The following is a 13783-nucleotide window of genomic DNA, read 5'->3' as shown; positions in this document are numbered from 1 at the left end:
AGTGGTCTCTGTAGCAATCCACCCTTCCCTGAATGAACAAGTATGCAGTTTTTATTCATTTGTTTACTCTCCATTGCTCTCTGTTCATTCTGAGCAGGTGGCTAATGGGTCTGCTTAGGTTACAGGATAGTTTTGAATCTGGCCACATTCAGTCACATATGTAGCCAACTGTTTGTATGTTTTTCAAAGGCTTAGGAGGAGCTTGGATAATGTACCTTGAGGATGCTGGCATTAAGGTAGAGGCCCTGACTCATTAAGGGAGATCAGCAGAGGGGAGACATCACAATCCTTGACGTCATCCTGGAAGAATTCCCAGCAGCATTACTCATACACCACTTGGTGAGATGGAGATCACTATGGAGCTCATGGATGAGAATGCTACTAACACCACCGACCTCCTTTCTCTGTTCCACACCCAGGCATCTTCCTTCCCATTCAACCTTAGCTATGGTGACTATGATATGCCCTTGGGTGAAGATGAAGATGTGACCAACTCTAGGACTTTCTTTGCTGCCAAGATTGTCATTGGTGTGGCCCTGGTGGGCATCATGCTAGTCTGTGGCATTGGCAACTTCATCTTCATTGCTGCCCTGGCCCGCTACAAGAAGTTACGCAACCTCACCAACCTGCTCATTGCCAACCTGGCCATCTCTGACTTCCTAGTGGCCATTGTCTGCTGCCCCTTTGAGATGGATTACTATGTGGTGCGCCAGCTCTCCTGGGAGCATGGCCACGTGCTGTGTGCCTCCATCAACTACCTGCGCACTGTCTCTCTCTATGTCTCCACCAATGCCTTGTTGGCCATTGCCATCGACAGGTGAGTGAGGGAGCAGTGGGGACAACAGTGGAAGGGAAAACAATGGAACCTTCTTTACCAGGATTGTGGATTGATGAGTGTTATCTGTGTTGCTCATAGATGTGGATGTAAGGGGGTTCAAGTTTGCCCACTGACCGAATGATGAGAAGAATTCTAATTTCCCAGCTGCGATTTGGCAGGAGGTAGCAGAGCCCTCATCAACTGGGCAGAGAGAAGGCTTTTGATCCTTTTGCTATGGTCATGCTCCTAAATATTGTATATATTCAATGTCTAGATAGAGGTAGATGGGTAATAGGAGGCATGAAGGAGGACAAGTTTAAGTTACAGTTACCTCTTGAAACAATTTAGACATCTTGAGGGAGATTTCTATCTAATTAAGACAGCTTTTACTAAAACAGGATCCCTCCAGCACCAGCTGGTTTTAAAATAAGATTGAGGGATTAGTTTTGAAAAAAGAAAGAATGGAATATATACTCACTCTATTTTGTTGTTACATTAATCATTGTGATTCTTTTCATATATTGTTGTCACAGTACAAAATACCAGTTTCTAGTGATGGTAAATCAAACCAATAATAGTTTATACAAATCTTTCCTATGTTACATTTAGTCTTTTCATTTAGTATAATCACTTATGCTAATGGGTGGGGTAGTCTTTGTTCCCTGGGGGACAGTCTTTGCAAGCTCTTCTGCCCAAATTTGGACTCTCATTATAAGCACCTTCTTACAACCTAGAGACAGTTAGTTACTTTGAGGGTCAATTCAGGCCTCTGTGTTCTTGGATCTGAACAAGCTGTCTCTCTTTACCCAGAGAGCATGGAGCACAGAAGATCTTGTGGTTTTATAGCCTCAGGGCTCTGGTTGGTTCAACCTGACCTTACAGTCAGGAAGCCCCAGGACAGTGTTCCAGGGAGAAGTTATAGCAAATGGAGCCACAGGCAGGGCAACCAGCAGATGATGATCTGAGAAAGGGCCACTTCTAAGGAAAGGAGTTTAATAAGGAACCTGGAGTGAAAACCACTGGGAGGAAAAGCCTGGGCCTCCTTTCTCCGTGGGAGGATGCCATGGACTCAGCTACTTCATCGGTTCTTGGTCTGTCACCTGTAGAAGGTACTTAGAGGTCATCCCTGCAGAGGGTTACATCTCCCTGGTCAAGGACCTCCATGTGAGTCATAGGGTCCCCGGTATTTTGTGCACACAGGAATAGGCCCTGGGTAAAACTACCAAAGGAGCAGGAGGGTGAGTGTTAAGCAGACCATCTGTCCCTCAGTTCCCTGAAGAACTGTCAAGGAACTCTCTCCATGGCTTCTCTCTAACTTCTTCTGAAAGTAGAAGCTGCTGCCATCTCTCTTAGCACATGAATAAGACAGAGCATTTGGGGTCATCATTTCTGAAGTGTCACTCCAGCCAGACATGTAAGAGGTAAAACATATCTATGTCAATCTACCCACCTTGATCTATTGAACTTCAAGTTCATATCCTACTTTCATACCAAATTCAGCATGTTTGAAACACAAAGTATCTCCCTTTGTAGTGTGAGTTCCTCTAATGCCATTTAGATAAAATAGGAAAGATTAATTAGGGGCATCTTTGAATTAAGAGATGGATTTTGTTTAGAGAGGGCTTGTGACTGGACCTACCCATAGGAGAAGAGCCCTCTTACTAGCCAATAGCCTTGGTTGACCAACAGCTGCTCAATTGCACTAAGTGTCTTTCTTGATCTTTGTGACCTTTGCTTCACATGTTGGTTCATCTATGTGCTTTTATCATATACTTTCAATTTTGGTCTAGGATCTTACTGATTCTTTTCTGACATTATGCATTCATGATTTGATCAGTGATTTTCAGGTTTGATCTGATTGGTTTTGGGCAGTTAAGTTTCATGTTGCTGTAACAAATACACTACCAGTTATAAAAATGTAACAGGGTGGTCCCCAGGAAAGGGGGAGGTTCCAGGTTCCCTGCCCCACCCAAGAGGGTGGAGCTGAGCAGGGAGAGGAGAAGCTGCAGAAGAGACTGAGGAAGGAAGCAGGATGGAGCCAGGAGACCTGGAGGAGGCGCATGGAGCCTAGAGACATGTGAAGAAACTGTGCTTGTCTTTTGGTTGTGGACTGGGGTGAGACCCATGGGGAGGTGACAATGGTAGCTTTTATCTCGATGTTGATTTTGCTCTTTTCCTTCCGGGCTTGTCTGGTTGTTTCTGACCCTTTTCTGTGGGTCCCCACTGGAAGATGCTTTAGACTTGTGGCAGGCTTTGGGGCCTTGTTCTGGGCCGATCCCATATGGATGGAGTTTTTCCCACGAGGGGACGGGTAACTTTGGGTGCTTCATTTAGAAACTAGACTCTTTGCCTTTCCTGTATTGTTTCCTAGTTGTATTAAAGTTCCTTCCCATTAAAGTCTCATATGTTTTGTGTTTATGCGGCGGATGGCAGAACCCATTTAGAACAGGCAGGTTTGCGGGGTTTTGGGCTGCCCCTCTCCCTGACCTGTAACAAAAACACCATTATTTTTGATTAATGTAATTTTTGTAGGCATGGCATTAGCAGTTATTCTGCTTGGGTTTAAACTCTGCACCACATACTAGCTGTGGGAATGTATGTTAGTTATTTGTCCTCCCTGTGCCTTAGTTTTCTTCTGTATAAAACGGAAATAATAAGAAACCCTAATGTAGCAGATTGCTTTGAGAATTAAATGAAATAACATCTGTATTTTTTAGAACAATACTTCAGATGGAGCAAGCCCTAAATAAACAATGGATATTATAATTTTCAGATCATCCCATAAAGGGTTAAAACAAACAAACAAAAAAACCCAGCTGAATTGATGAATATTTCCTATTGACTAAACCTCCCTGTTCTCACTGAAATGATTTTTTTTTAATGATGTGATTAAAAAAATACAAACTTTTAAGAAATACAGCTATCAAGATAGAACAGAACAAAACTAACTTCTACCTGCTTGGACATCTTGTTTCTATTACTGGTCCCAGGGTTCTCCCAGGCATTTAAATGCACAAGTCTCCTTTTTCCAGGCAGCTACTTCTCTGTAACATTCTTTTGATTTCCATCCTCCCAATGTTACAGGGCAATCCCAATGTGAAAATGGGTTGACCTGACTGTAGGTTCTCACCCGTGCGTTTAAAAGGGACTTAAAATAGGACTCAACTGCAGGCACACACAAAAAGACTAATAAAGGGTTTATCTACAAAAAGGAGAAATGAAGAAAGGAATAATTCAGGGAGAAAGAGAGAGAGATAAATTGGTGAATGTGTCCTACCAGATCCTCCCAGCTGGGCCCCAATAGCATGCTGAAAACTGGCAAAAAGCCAAGGCCCCCCAAGGCCTACATGTCTGGTAATATACCAAGTTTTGCTGCTTAACTCCACCCTCAGTTCCCAGCAAGCCTCCCTTCGGTGGTGATGACATTATAAGATTTGTAGTCCTTGGTGTCTTGGATCTCTTTTATCTGGGGTGGAGATGGGGCCATAAAACCTGTTTGTGGAGTTTGTTCAGGAAATCCTTTCCCCCAACACCAATACTAATCCACCTCCACCCATCTCCCACCTACACTTAGGGCTGAACTATCATTGTTTCCTCTTGATCTTCCTGCCTTAGTATTTCTTGTCACTGCCCTTCTGCGAACTCTTCACATCCATCCTAAAATTTCATGCATTCATTCAAACAATGTATTTATATAGAGCAACTGACCTGGGCATACCATTCCAAGAAGTGGGGATACAATGATGAATGATCATTGGGAAAAAAGAGTTCCTTGCCCTCAGGGAGCTTATACCTGGGAGAGATAGCAGTCAAGGAAGGAAACAAACAAACAAATGAAGGTAATTTCAGAGCACAAGAAATGCTGTGAACAAAAATAAACACACATTCAAATAGTAAGAATTACTGGGGATGGGTGTGTAGTCAGGAATGGTGTTTCTGACAAGACATTTGAATTGACCTTTGAATGAAGGAAGAAAATAATGCAGCCTTGTGAAGAGTTTGGGAAAAAGCATTCCAGACAAAAGGAATAAGTACAAAGTCTCCTAACTAGGAACTAACCCAAGGGGTGCTAGGAGGAGAGGAGGCCTGTGTGGCCTGAGGGAAGGAAGCCAGACAACAGCCAGATTAAAGTTCTGTCTTGTACCGGGCTCCCTTCTCTTGCTCAAAAGGCCTCTAATAACTCCATTGTCTGCAACTGTGGCTTCAACTCATTCCCTACTCTTCCAATCTTTAGTTGCTGAGCCCCAGACAGCCTCTCAGTTTTGTGCTGGGTGAACATATTTATGTCCTGTTTTCTGAAGAAGGGTTGTAATCTTTAAAAAAACTGTCACCATGGCTCATTATATTTCTATTTATTTACTGCAAAGCACTTACTGAAGGTAACATATTACTAAAATTCTAATTGCCCAGAATTCACAGACAGCAGAAGGTTATATGAAAGAAGTAGTGTTGTAGAGCAACCCCGATACAAAACGGGGTGCCTGACGGTGGGTCCTCACCCGCGCGCTTAAAAGGACTTATCAATGCTCTACTGCAGGCACACACGCAAGGTTAATAAAAGGTTTATTTACAAGGGAAGAGGAAATGAGGAAATGTACAGCTCAGGGAGAAAAGTGGGAGACAAAGTTTTAAATGAGTCCTACCCGATCCGCCCATCAGGAATCCCAAATGGCGCTCTGAGAGCTGGCTGCAAGCCAGGAGCCGTGAAGCCAGGAGGTGAGTGACAGTGAGCCCCCCCAAGGCCCACGTGTTTGGTTTTTATATCCAACCTGGCTGCCCAACTCCACCTTCAGGTCCCAGCCACCCTCCCTTTGGTGGTGATGGGATTTGTCTTTTCCAATGTCTTAATGGCTTTAGTCTGGAGTCGGGGTGGGGTCCACAAAGCCTGTATGGGATTAGCTCAGGACATCCTTTCCCCCTAACAGTAGGACATGGTCTGCTATTTGGGAGCTTACCATCTAGACTTGGGGGAGTGGAGGGGTAGAGCGAGACCTAACACTTATGCAACAGAGATTAAGTAAAGGACACATTTTATTTATTTTTAATTTTATACAATTTATTAATTTATATTACTTTACATAATTTTTCACTTTTTTAAAAAGATTTATTTATTTATACAAGAAATGGGGCATAGGCCAGATATGTGGGAGGGTGAGAGGATTCACCAGAGACAAAGCGGGGAACAGAACAGGCAGACTGACTGAAATACACTGCTGAGGGGAGCAGCGGGCGAGACAAGAGAGGTCTGCTGTGCCATGTGGGTATCTCCCCGGCCGGCCTGGATCAAACCCTCACTGCAGAGGTTGCGAACGGATTCACAGCGCTGTGCTCAACTGCCTGCACCACCAGGGAGGCCCCATTGTTCATTTTTGTACAATGTTTGCTTTCTCTTCTCAAGTGTAGTCCCCATAGAATTCCCACCACCAGTTCACCTGTGCACCATCGCCATAGTACCCTGTGCTCTTTCCTTCACTGTTTTGATCCCTCTCTCTCCCTCTCCCCTGACTTATAGTTGCCTATTAACTTTTTTTATTTATTGTTATTATTCCCCCCATCCCTTATTTGGTACCCCTATATACCTCTTATAAGTGAAACCATCTGATATTTTTCTTTTTCCTTCTGACTTATTTCACTGAGCATAATCCCTTCTAGCTCCATCCATGTTGCTGAAAATGGCATGAATTTATCTTTTTTGATTGCTGAATACTATTCCATTGTGTATATATACCACATCTTCTTGATCCAGTTATCTGTTTTTGAGAATTTCGGTTGTTTCCATAGCTTACCTGTATCCTTTTGATTTAATGTTTTTGTGTCCTTTGGGTAGATTTTTAGGAGTGGAATTTCTGGGTCATATGGTAGCTCCATTTTTTTTTTTAAGATTTATTTATTTATGCATATAAGAACTGGGGTACAAACCAGAGGTGTGGGGGGTGAGAGGGTTCACCAGAGATAGAATTCACCAGAGATAGATTCACCATGGAACAGAATAGGCAGCTTGACTGAAGTACACTGCAAAGGGGAACAGTGGGAGAGTCAGGAGCAGTCTGCTGTGCCATGTGGGTAGCTCCCTGGCCGGGGATCCAACTCATGATGCCTCATAGGTTGTGTTCCAACCCCTTGTGCCACCAGGGAGGCCCTTAGCTCCATTTTTAGTAGTTTGAGGAACTTCCACACAGCTTTCCACAGTGGTTGGAACAGTTTGCATTCCCACCAGCAGTGTAGGAGAGTTACTTTTTCTCCACATCCTCACCAGCATTTGTTATTGCTAGTTTTTTTAATAGATATCATTCTCACTGGTGTAAGATGGTGTCTCATTGTGATTTTGATTTACATTTCCCTGATTATAAGTGATGTTGAACATTTTTCATATACCTGTTGGCTATTTGCATTTTGTCTTTGGAAAAGTGTCTTTTTAGCTCTTCTGCCCGTTTTTTGGATTGGATTATTTACTTTGCTTTTGTTGAGTTGTGTACTTTTTTGTGTATCTTTGTGATCAGTCCCTTATCAGTTGTATGGAGGACAACAATTTTCTCCCAATCAGTAGGGTGTCTCTTTGTTTTGGTTAATGTTTCTTTTGCTGCACAGAAGCTGTTTAATTCAATGTAATCCCAGCTGATTATCTTTTCCTTCACTTTCTTTGCTTTGGGGGATGAGTCTTTAAAGATGTTACTGAGATGCATGCAATGTAGTGTTTTACTATATTTTCTTCTATATATTTTATGGTGTCAGGCATTATGTTCAATTCTTTTATCTATTTTGAGTTCATTTTTTGTGCATGGTGTGAGGTAGCAGTCTAGTTTCTTTCTTTTACACATGATGGTGCAGTTTTCCCAGCATGAAGAATACATTTTAAATGATGGTTAGAGAGTGATGGGATCATCATGTTCCTGAGCAGTTGAAAGAGTCTTCATGGAGGAGGTGGAATTTTAACTGAACTTCAACAAATGATGATCAGCAGAGAAAAGGAAAGGATTTCCAAGAGGGTAGAACATTATTCACAAATCTGAGAGATGGGAATGCCTGAGATATGAAGTCCCCTGGGGAGTTATGTGGGGCAGGGGCAAGAAGCATAAGGAGAATGGGGATCAGAAAGGGTAGAGTCATATTCCAGAAAACCTCAAACTGTAGGCACAGGGAGTCAGATCTGATGGCAGTAGGGGACTGGAAAAGATGGTTGGGCAACTGTGTCCACCAGGTTTGGATTTCTGGGGAGACACCTGCACTGGTCTTTAGGACACTTATCACTCAGATCCCTGAGCCTGTAGGGTGCTAGAGGACCCATCCTTCTTTCCTCAGAATATATGGGGTACCCTGGGCCCCCCAAGCCTGTATAAATAGGTTCTGCCACCTGCCTCAGAAAGACAAAACATTCTCTTAGTGCATAATATCTCCAAAGGGAAAGAACTTCAATACAAGTAGTGTGCAATAGAGAGAAGAGAAAAAATATAGTTAAAATAGTTTCCAAATGAAGCACTAAAGTTACCTATTCCAGGGCCTCCCTGGTGGTACAAGGGGTTAAGATGCAACCTATGAAGTCGTCCACAGCCACTGCAGCAAAAGTTCGATCCCCGGCCAGGGAGCTACACACATGGCGCAGCAGACCTCTCCTGACTAGCCCTCTGCTCCCCTCAGCAGTGTATTTCAGTCAATCTGCCTGTTCTGTTTCCCACTCTGTCTCTGGTTAATCCTCTCACCCCCCAGCATCTCTGGCTTGTACCCCAATTCTTATATGTATAAATAAATCTTTTTTTAAAAAAGTTACCCATACCCTCGTGGGTAAATCTCAGCCAAATAGGGTTGGCCCAAAGCAGGGGCCACTGAGGCCCAAAAGCTTGCCACACATCTCAGGTTCTGCTGGGAACCACAGGAAAGGGGCAGAAGGGGCCAAGAAGTTGGAAGGAAAAGAGCAAAATCAAAACACAAGTGAAGATAAGGGTTGTCATTATCAATTTCTCCACAGGTCTCTCACCCATGTCTCTTCCAAGTGTCTCTTTCCATGTCCCCCAAGTCTGTGGTACAAGGCCAAGAAGCACGCATGGCTTCTTCTTCACATGTCTCTGCTCCACTCACTTCTCCAGATCTTCTTCCTTCCTTCCCTAAGTCCTTTCCCTAGTCTTTTCTAGCTTTGCCTTGCTGCTCAGCTCCACCTTTTCTTAGATGGGGCAGGGAACCTGTAACCTCCCCTTTCTAAGGGGATTACACTGTTACAATAGTGTAGAGCATTAAGAAGCACAAATGCTCCCTTGTGAACTTATTGACCAACAGCCCTAAAGAGCCAGCTGTGCATTCTGAATCCATCCCTTGACAACCCAAGAGGCTACTGTGTCATTTCCATGATTAGATCTGAGATGGGGTCCTGGGGACAGAGAAGGACCCCAGATGCTTGTTGCTTTCCTCCAGCCCACTATCATCATGAAATCACTGCCTAGGCATTTCTTTGTCAGTAGCTTTTATTCATTGTTCTCTAATTGGATCTGGACATGAGCCATTGCAGTTGTAGACACACAGGGCAAGCCAAGGGCAAACTCATAAGAAGAGAGATGGAGCTGCCAATTGCCTCACTCCTTGGAACATAAAAGGTAGAAATAAACAATGATGGAGCAAAACGAAAAGAGGGACTGCTAGGATGCCTGGAGCATACGTGATATTGCTTGTCCTGTGAGCAAAGAGAGGAGATGTATCGGAATCGTGGCTCTGTTCATTTCTAGATGTGTGGCTTTGACAGGTTATTTAACTTCCCCAATATTAGTTTGCTCATCTGTAAAACTGTCATCTTTGCTTTATCTATTCAGCACAGTTGGAGTTGTCTAATGAGAAAGTGGATTTGAAATTATGCTATAAATTGTAAGCGGCTTTGTAATCATGATCAAGTAGTCTGATTACTAGTGTTCTGGAGTTCTGATCCTAGTACTGCCAAGGCTGATAACAATTGTTAAAACAGTTTTCTGTAATTTGCCTCTTGGTAAATGTATTTGGAAGGCCTTTTGCACAGTTCCTGGTGCTAACTGTAGGGATAGAGCTGGGTAATTCCAGAGAAAGCCAGGTTGAAATATCTATCTGACAGGTAGTCACAGATTACCATGATGAGTTTTGATGTGAAGATAAATATAACCAATAAAATAGACCCAGTAAAACAGAAAATAGTAAAAAACTTGCAGATATAGGATTTGCTAGTAACTTTGGGAAAAAAATTGCTGGTACACAGAATAGTTCTGGAAATACCTTTTTGGATACCAGCAATTTCTTGTACATTAGTATACTATTATTGTTTATGTGCCTCTTTGGAGTGTCTTGTTGGAACCTCGCAGTATCTCTCTGAGACTGGGAGGCAGGTGATAGTTCCGGATTACATATGAAGAAATTGAGCCCACGTGGCCAAGAAAAATGCCTCAAATTCACATAGCAAGTCTGTGGCGAAGCTGGGATTTCATTCATGGCTCCTTAAGTTAGTATTCTCTCCTTTTTGTTCACTTAAAGAACATTCTAAGTTCAAAACACAATAAAGACTTAGGAAGTCGCTATTGGAAAAAGAATGAATAGGATTATATAGTGAAAATTCATACAATAAACATATATTAATATAGAAATATCATAGGAATCAGCAGAACACAGTGGGACAGACAGAGAGGGAGAGAGCTTAGTAAGAGCAAAGTCACTACACTCTGAGGTTTCACTCTGTCAGAGTAAGTTTACTGCCTTTGTTACAGCAGGGGCGCTCTAGTCTGCCTGAAGCTCAATGCATGTGCATTGACTCAAGCACTGCCAACACTGCAGGCCTTTCCATTCCACCCTTCAGTACTCAGGAGATGGTCAAGAGTGCCGGGGGTAATTGATGGTGGTGGAGTGTGTTAAACAGCCAGCTGGGTGTCCAGAGGGTGGGCCCAACCCATCTAACTTCATCTAACATCTGGGAGGTAGTAGAGAAAAGGAGCCTCACTCCTGTGAACTCTCCAAATGACACTCAATGGAGTTGGCTGCCTGTGTTGTGTGGGGAGGGTGTGTGTGTGGAGGGGAGGGTAGTGGCAGAAACAGCTGTAATAAGATCAGAAACAAAAACAACCATGAATGAACCTCCTCTTCAAATCAAAATCCCAAGAAAACTGGCCTTGAAGAGATTGGTTTCAAAGGAAACAGAATTTGCTTTAGCTTTCCTTCAGGCTTTTGTCACATTTGCTCTGGACTACCTGGGATAAGCTATGGACACATGAGAATGTATTTATTCCCAGTTTTGATTCATTCTTCCCTTCCACTTCATTTTCTATCTTTTTCCTTCTTCAACTTCTACCTCTTGCCAGACACTGAAAGTCTTCCAGGAAACCAGAGCTCTCCACACAAGTCTGAACACTTTCTCTGGGAAGGAGGCTTTCATACCACACCAATGACTCATGTCCCCCAGGAAAGTGCTTTCTCTTGTTCCTGGACCACTGTGGTAACAGCAGTGTTTTTTTTTTTTTTTTTTTTGTGTGTGTTTTTGAAATAAAAAAAGCCACATCTTTTTGTTTTTAAATTTTTATTTTTTAAAACAATATTTTCTTCCCCCCATCCCCTCAGGTTGAATCCCCGTAGAATTTCCTTCCCCAAGGCACCCGTGTACCATCACCACAGTCTCCTGTTCTCCCTCCCTCTGATCCCTCTCCCTCCTCCTCCCCTGCAGTATGTCTCTGATTTGTAGTTGTCTGTTTTCGCTTTGTTGTGTTTTGTACTGTTATTATTTTTTTTACATTGATGTCTTATTTGGTTCCTCTATATTCCTGTTACAAGTGAAACCATCTGGTATTTTTCTTTTTCCTTCTGGCTTATTTCACTGAGCATAATTCCTTCTAGCTCCATCCATGTTGCTGTGAATGACATGATTTTATCTTTTTTGATTGCTGAATAATATTCCATTGTGTATATATACCACATCTTCTTGATCCAGTCATCTATTTTTGGGCATTTGAGTTATTTCCAGGTTTTATCTATTGTAAATAGTGCTGCAATAAACATAGGGGTACAGGTGTTCCTTTGTATCAATGTTTTTTGTCCTTTGGATAGATACCTAGGAGTAGAATTGCTGGGTCATATGGCAGCTCCATTTTTAGTAGACTGAGGAACCTCCAGACAGCTTTCCATAGTGGCTGGACCAGTTTGCACTCCCACCAGCAATGCAGGAGAGTTCCCTTTTCACCACATCCTCGCCAACATTTGTTGTTGCTTGTTTTTTTGATATGTGCCATTCTCACTGGTATAAGGTGGTATCTCAGTGTGGCAAAAGCCACATCTTTTATTCTCTGGTGCTCTGTGGTTAAAACTTATGTCCATGGATATTCTCAATTGGCTTTCACATCAATCGTGTGAGATAGTGTTAAATGTTTTCTATCAAATGCTGTGTGGTTTCTGACCTCAAAAAGTCACTCATGTCTCATCAGCCTCCATTTTCCTACTAAGGAAATAAGTGATTACATGCCTTTCCTCCACCTTTGCACACTGAGCAGTGTTTTATCAATGAAGAACAAAGGCAAAACTTTGCCCCCTGCTTCCATCAGAAAAGGCAGGTTTTTCCCAGCAACTCTGAATGATGAGGCCATTTTGGCTTTAAACTGCAGGGTAATAAAAAGAATGACCCCGAAGACAGGGAGGATATAGGGATAGTGCCAGGCTAGAAACTGATGGGAGATATTATCACTATGTTCAATTATAATAGCTACCACTTATGAAGCATATAGCATGTTTAAAACTGTGCTAGGATTTGTTTACATTTGCACATTTTATCCTTAAAAATAAATGAAACTTTGTGCAGCAAATAAAATTGAAAGATGAAACAAAACTACTTTGAGATTGCATAGCTAATAAAAAGTGGAGATGGGGTTTGCATTTAAGTCTGCTTGTCTCAGAAACCCGCAACATACCATTGCACTCTCCTCCCACATGTAATGTGGTTGCATCTCATAATGTTGCAAAAAGTGGTATCATCTAGCAGCACTTCCTTATCATAGTAATTAACCCCATTTGTGTTCTTATCCTAGATATCTGGCTATTGTCCACCCGCTTAGACCCCGGATGAAGTATCAAACAGCCACTGGCTTGATTGCCTTGGTTTGGCTAGTGTCCATTCTCATCGCCATCCCTTCAGCCTATTTCACAACAGAAACGGTCCTCATCATTGTCAAGAGCCAGGAGAAGATCTTCTGTGGCCAGATCTGGCCGGTGGACCAGCAGATCTACTACAAGTCCTACTTCCTCTTCATCTTCGGCATCGAGTTCGTGGGTCCCGTGGTCACCATGACCCTGTGCTATGCCAGGATCTCCCGGGAGCTCTGGTTCAAGGCGGTCCCTGGTTTTCAGACCGAGCAGATTCGAAAGCGGCTGCGCTGCCGCCGGAAGACTGTCCTGGTGCTTATGTGCATCCTCACCGCCTACGTGCTGTGCTGGGCGCCTTTCTACGGCTTCACCATCGTGCGCGACTTCTTCCCCACCGTGTTCGTGAAGGAGAAGCACTACCTTACTGCCTTCTACATCGTTGAATGCATCGCCATGAGCAACAGCATGATTAATACCCTGTGCTTCGTGACCGTCAAGAATAACACCATCAAGTACTTTAAGAAGATCATGCTGCTGCACTGGAAGACTTCTTACAACGGGAGTAAGTCTAGCGCTGATCTTGATCTCAAAACCACAGGCATGCCCGCCACAGAAGAGGTGGACTGCATCCGACTGAAATAACCAATGGTGGTTGTCAAATGCAAACTCAGACAGGACCTTGGGGACCGGGACCAGTTTGCTTAGATACACACTCTCAACCAAGAGCTCTTTGTGTGCTGTAGAGGGCAGAGTAAATGGACAGCTATGGGAATCCATAGTTGAAGGGGCCCAGAATTTCTAAAATTAGACACCATCACCAGTGGCTGACAGTCACTGAACTTCTAATTTGTGCAAAGAGTAGGCACTGGTGAAAAATGTGTATGTTTACACCATAAAGTTGGC

The 13783-nt window shown here is 43.1% G+C and overlaps 1 protein-coding gene across 1 annotated transcript; it reads left to right on the top strand.

The window, feature by feature from the left end:
* Positions 1-344: 344 nt before the first annotated feature.
* Positions 345-13522, top strand: PROKR1 (prokineticin receptor 1; the record flags this gene model as incomplete). Its single annotated transcript, XM_084235348.1, has 2 exons — positions 345-817; positions 12826-13522. 2 exons carry the CDS (start codon positions 345-347, stop codon positions 13520-13522), a joined length of 1170 nt encoding a protein of 389 aa, XP_084091474.1.
* Positions 13523-13783: the final 261 nt, after the last annotated feature.

Source organism: Talpa europaea (genome assembly GCF_964194135.1).
Source record: "Talpa europaea genome assembly, chromosome: 6".
Taxonomy (NCBI): Eukaryota; Metazoa; Chordata; class Mammalia; order Eulipotyphla; family Talpidae; genus Talpa; species Talpa europaea.
This window is presented reverse-complemented; position numbering and strand designations above follow the sequence as displayed.